The sequence below is a fragment of the Nannospalax galili genome, unplaced genomic scaffold (genome assembly GCF_000622305.1).
Source record: "Nannospalax galili isolate Female #2095 unplaced genomic scaffold, S.galili_v1.0 scaffold254, whole genome shotgun sequence".
NCBI lineage: Eukaryota > Metazoa > Chordata > Mammalia > Rodentia > Spalacidae > Nannospalax > Nannospalax galili.
The window spans coordinates 425,049-430,601 of record NW_008333903.1 but is presented as its reverse complement, the minus strand read 5'-3'; the positions used below and the strand labels follow the sequence as shown (position 1 = coordinate 430,601).

General features: G+C 40.8%; 1 protein-coding gene across 3 annotated transcripts in view; it reads left to right on the top strand.

Moving 5' to 3' along the window:
* Positions 1–1,630: 1,630 nt before the first annotated feature.
* Positions 1,631–5,553, top strand: part of Tfcp2 (transcription factor CP2) — a gene marked incomplete at its 5' end in the record, with an annotated part of 76,803 nt that continues 72,880 nt past the window's right edge. For all 3 annotated transcript variants that reach the window (XM_017797115.2, XM_008828904.3, XM_017797116.2), the window contains 2 exon segments: positions 1,631–1,782; positions 2,288–2,364. In XM_017797115.2, the coding sequence (XP_017652604.1) occupies positions 1,631–1,782; positions 2,288–2,364 (229 nt within the window).

The following is a 5,553-nucleotide window of genomic DNA, read 5'->3' as shown; positions in this document are numbered from 1 at the left end:
TGGAATTTGTCAGACCTTCAGCGCCAAATTGGGACTACTGAGACATCCAGCACTGTGGACTGAGCGACTACAGATTCTTAGCCTCTCCAGCGTCGTGCAGCCATTGTTGGACTACTCAGAAATCTCTATACATATATATTCATTCTATCCATTCTGTTTCTTTGGAGAACCCTGACTAATACAGATTGTGGTACCAGGAGTGGTTCTAGAGAAACAGAATTGAAGGATGAATTTCTTTAGCTAAGCTGATAAATCTCTATACATATTCATTCTGCTGGTTCTGTTTCTTTGAAGAACCCTGACTAATACAACATCACATAGTAGGAGCTATGTGAGCTTGATGAAAAAGGCTTTATTTTTATTTTTATTTTATATGTAAGAGTGTTTGGCCTACATGTTATGTTAGTGCACCTGTATCATGTATCAGAAGACTGGGCATTGGAACTCTTAGAACTGGAGTTACAGTAGGTTGTTAGCCTCCATGTGGGTGCTTGGAACTGAATCTAGTTCCTTTGGAAGAGCAGCCAGTGCTCTTAACCGCTAAGCCAACCATCTCTTCAGTGCTCCTACCTCCAACACTTTTTTTTGAGATAGGGTCTCACTATGTCAATCAGGCTGCCCTCAAACTCACAGAAATCCATGTGCTTCTGACTCCCATGTACTGGGATTAAAGGCATAAGCCACCACACCCCAACCCTGTTCATTTGTTTTTTAAGAGATGGGAATCTTGGGGCTGGAGAGATGGCTCAGCAATTAAGAGCATCCAGCATACACATACCCATACATAGACACACACACACCTTGAGAAATTTTTTTAAAGAAAATTTTTATGTATATAAGTGTTTTGCCCACATGAAGTGTATTATTTGCATGCAGTGCCTGCAGATGTCAGAAGAGGGCATTGGATCCCTTGGAACTGGGATTATGTGGGTTCTGTGATTCAAACCTGGGTCCTCTGCAAGAGCAGCCAGAGCTCTTAAACTCTCCAGTTCCCTAAAAAAATTCTTAAGTGGAATCTTGATATGTTGTTGCCCATGCTGGCCTTGAACTTGTGGTCTCACCTGATCTTCCTGCCTTAGCTTCCCTAAGACTAGGATTACAGGGACATACCACCATGTATGCTGAGGAAAGTCTATTTAACCAGAGATGGTCCCTTAAAAAAACCCATTTTTCAGGGCCTACTGTTCTATGAGAACTCTGGTCCTTCTTTATGAGGGTGGAGCCCCCTTAACCTCATGACTTCTGCTAGGCCTCATCTCTCAAAGACTCTACTGCCTAATTACTGCCACACTGGGAGCCAGGTGTTCTGCTTTGGGGGAACATACTATCCTTTTCTAAGCCATTGTCCTGAATATCTTAGATTTACATTTTGGAACTCAATATAATTTTCATTCTGGGTCTAATGATTTCTAGATTACAGTCTTTGGACATAAGTGGTTTTAGCAGTGACTGTCAACACCTACACTCTGTAGTTGGGGACCTCATCTGAGCTGCATGGTTTAGATGAGGCTCCACCAGTATGATGATATTTACGACTTTCCAAAGCAACCTCCAATTACATTTTTTCCAGTTGTAAATCTGCTTTTGCCTCATTGTCAGATTAATAAATCATTTTTTTGTTTTATTTTAGTGATGTCCTCGCATTGCCCATTTTTAAGCAAGAAGAGTCAAGCTTACCTCCTGATAATGGGAATGAAATTCTACCTTTTCAGTATGTTCTTTGTGCTGCCACCTCTCCAGCAGTGAAGCTCCATGATGAGACCCTGACATATCTCAATCAAGGTCAGATACATTCTTACCTGCTAGCACATCGGAGACTGCTGATTCATGACATGTGATTGTAGGTACTTATATGTCAAAGTTAGATCTTTGTAGTGTGGCCTATCAAACTAGAAGCGTTCTGTGACATTTGATGAGTATTACTGGCCACATTTATCTGCCTGTCCATTTCCAGTTTGTGTTTGTTGGTTATCCCCATTGGTATTACCTTGCCCAGCTCTGCTGTTTACGTTATATGGCATTGACAAGTTATTTTAACTCTTCAAGTTCTTTATCTGTAAAAATGGGACTGATAATAATTTAGAAAGTTGTGTCAATTACATGAAATACTATGCGAAAGTAGTTAGCATGGTACCTAGCTTTTGGCTGTTTACTAATACTAATGTATTAGTATTAATTAGTATTAATTAGTATTAACTTGTGTGTTCAACCAATTGTATTTGCTTCTCACGGTGTCTAGAGAAGCTAATTGGTGATAGATATAATTTGTAATTACTTTTCCTTCTAGGACAGTCTTATGAAATCCGAATGCTAGACAATAGGAAACTTGGAGAACTTCCTGAAATTAATGGCAAGTTGGTGAAGGTAAAAAAAGTAAACCATTCTTCTGCACAGTATCCTTTTATAGACTCTTTTTGAATGTCTTTGTTTTTTGTTTTCTGTCTTTTAAGCTTTTAAGATTTTTTTTTTTTTTTTTTTTTTTGCACCGGGCAAGGGAGGGAACCAGTTCCCTTGCTGGCCTCCAACAAAGCCTGACTAGATTTATTTACTTTTTTGTGTCTGAGTATTTTGCTTGCATGTATGTAGGTGCACCGTGTACATGCTTGGTGCCCTCAGAGGCCAGAAAAAGACATTGCATTTCCTGAAACTGGAGTTGCAGAAGGTTGTTACCTGTCATGTGGGTGCTAGGAAGCAAACCTGGGTCCTCTGCATGAACAACCAATGCTCTTAGTCTCTGAAATCTCTCTCCAGCTTGTTTTCTTTCTTTTTAAGATTTGAGGGCTGGCCTTAAATCCTACCTCAGCCTCTCAAATGCAGTGCTGGAATTTTAGGAGTGTACCGTCATACCTGGCTGTGATTTCTTTTTTCTGTCTCATGTTATTTTGCTTCCATACATGGCTTGATGATATCATTCATCTGCTGTAATTGTCTGACTGAGAGATAAACTGATGTGTTATTTCTTATGGATATTTAATATTAATTAATTAATTAGTTGTGTTTCGGGGAGGGTGCATATGTTGTAGTTCATGTGTGGAGGTCTTTCAGGAGTCAGTTCTCTCCTTCTACTATGTGGGTTCTGGAAATAGAAACTCAGATCGTCAGTCTTGGCAGCAAGTGTCTTTACCTGCTGAGCCATCTCACCAGCCTTCATGTGGATTTTTCAGAGTTGCAGAAGCAAAAGGTTTGCAAGTCCATATTCATGATAGTTCCTTGGTGAAGTTCTTTTTGGTGATATAAAATAAGCTCCTTGAAGGTTGGGGTATTTATTTATTGAAACCAAAGCCTGATGCATGCTAGGCAGGTGCTCTGCCACTAGCTACATACACCTCCAGCTGCTCCTTAATATCTTTAGGTAAGCTTCTGTGGCTGTTTGAAAACCTGGGCTTGTAACAAGGAAAACAGAAACTGCCGTTGCCCTCCTCTCTTTTTTGCTCTGTTATATCCCTGAAAGTAATGTGGATCAGCAGCAGCTTTACTGGAGTTACACATGAAAAATCGGTTAGAGGACTTACCTTTGACTTGTCCGCTGAAACCCATATAGTCTGATCTGACAAGATGGGGGCTCCACCTGAGCCAGCAGCACTTCAGCTAGGTGAGGAGGGTATTGGCTTTATTAATTGAAGGCACCACTCAATGAAAGAAACTATGCACACTCTTTGTACATGAAGTTTAAAAATTTTAAAACAGAAACTAAAAAACCTAACCACTTAGGTTTTTTTTGGTAGACTGACAGTAACAATTTTGTGAACTCACAGCACCCTTGAACAAACAGGTTTTATTCAGCTGCTGTAAGAGGTTGTAGGAGTGATTAACTAGTACCTCCACAGAGTAGGAGTGACAGAAGGAAAATTGATGGAAATAGGCCTTGTAACCTCTGAGTGTTTATAAGTTGTATGGAGGATTGGCAAGCAGGGGTCGTGGTAAGCTTTTCATATGTCTCTGGAGGGCTGAGCTGGATATTACATGGTATGAGAATAGAAGCAGGTAGAAGTGCTTCATAGGGCTGACAAGATGGTACAGGTGGTAAAGGTGCTTACTACCAAGTCTGATGACCTAAATTCTATTCCTGGGACCCATGTGGTAGAAGGGAAGAATTTCAGTGGCATACAATCACCCTTCCCCTCAAATAAATAAATCAATGTGATAATTTTTTTTTTTTTTTTAGTCTTTTTTTGAGACAGGGTCTCCCTGTAGCCCCAGCTGGCCTAGAACTCACTGTGTAGCCCAGGCTGGCCTTGAACTCACAGAGATCAAAGCCTGCCTCTGCCTCCTGAATGCTGGGATTAGAGGTATGCGCCACCATGACTGGTACTAATGTAATAAAATTTTTTTAAAGAAAATAACAAAAAAATATCCAGATGCAGTGGCGCATGCCTTAATCCCAGCATTCTCAGCACTTGGGAGGCAGAGGCAGGCGGATCTCTGTGAGTTCAAGGCCAGCCTGGTCTGCGTAGTGAGTTCCAGGCCAACTGGGGCTATAGGGAGACCCTGTCTCAAAAGACCAAAAACAAAACAAAACAAAAAAACCCATAGTGGGTGTGGTGGTACATGCCTGCAGTCTCAGCATTTGGGAAGCAGGGGCATGAGGATTGAAAGTTCAAGGATAGACTAGACTATATAGTGAGTTTGAGACTAGCCTGGGCTACATAGTGAGACCCTCTTAAAAAATGAAAAGCTTCACAGAGGAGTCCCTCAACATTTTAAATATGGTATCAGCTAACTCTAAAGATTATGTATGATCCCAACATTTGGGAGGCTGAGGCAGGAGGATCAAGAGTCTGATGCCAGGGTTGGAAAGATGGTTCAGTGGTTAAGGTTCTTGTTACCAACCCTGACAACCTGAGTTTGATCCCTGATACCCACATGGTGTGTATTAGTTAGGGTTCTCCAAAGAAACAGAACCGGTAGAATGAATATATATATATATAAAATAATATATAGTTTACAGGATAGAGTCTGAGTAGTCCAACAATGGCTGCACCACACTGGAGAGGCTGAGAATCTGTTGTCATTCAGTCCACCAGGCCGGATGTCTCAGTATCCCCAATCTGGTGCTGAAGGTCTGACAAGTTCCAAAAGATCAGCTAGTCTTCAGTCTATAGCAGCAAGACGAATTCACCAAAGAAAAGGCAAGCAGCAAGAAACCAGGTGTTCTCTGCCTTGGCCTTTTATATGGGCTGTCATCAGAAGGTAACACCCACATTTAGGGTGTGTCTTCTAGCTTCAGATGATCCAACCAAGAAGATCTCTCTCATTTCAGTTAATCCCAGATCCAGTCAAGTTCACACTCAGGATTAGTCATCACAGTCCTGAAACCTTGTCAACTTGACACCCAATAGCATCTCTCTATGTCATGCTTAATTTTCAAATGAAAACAATGTTGAGGTCATAATTTCACCTAACGTGATATGAATATCCCATCATACAATGACCAATGCATTATATATCTTAGAGTAGGTGATAAGGTCTTCGAGGAATGCTTAGTCCTTTAGTATCTCATAAACCCAATATAATCATATAGGTTCATAGCACTTAACCATTTAATATTTAATT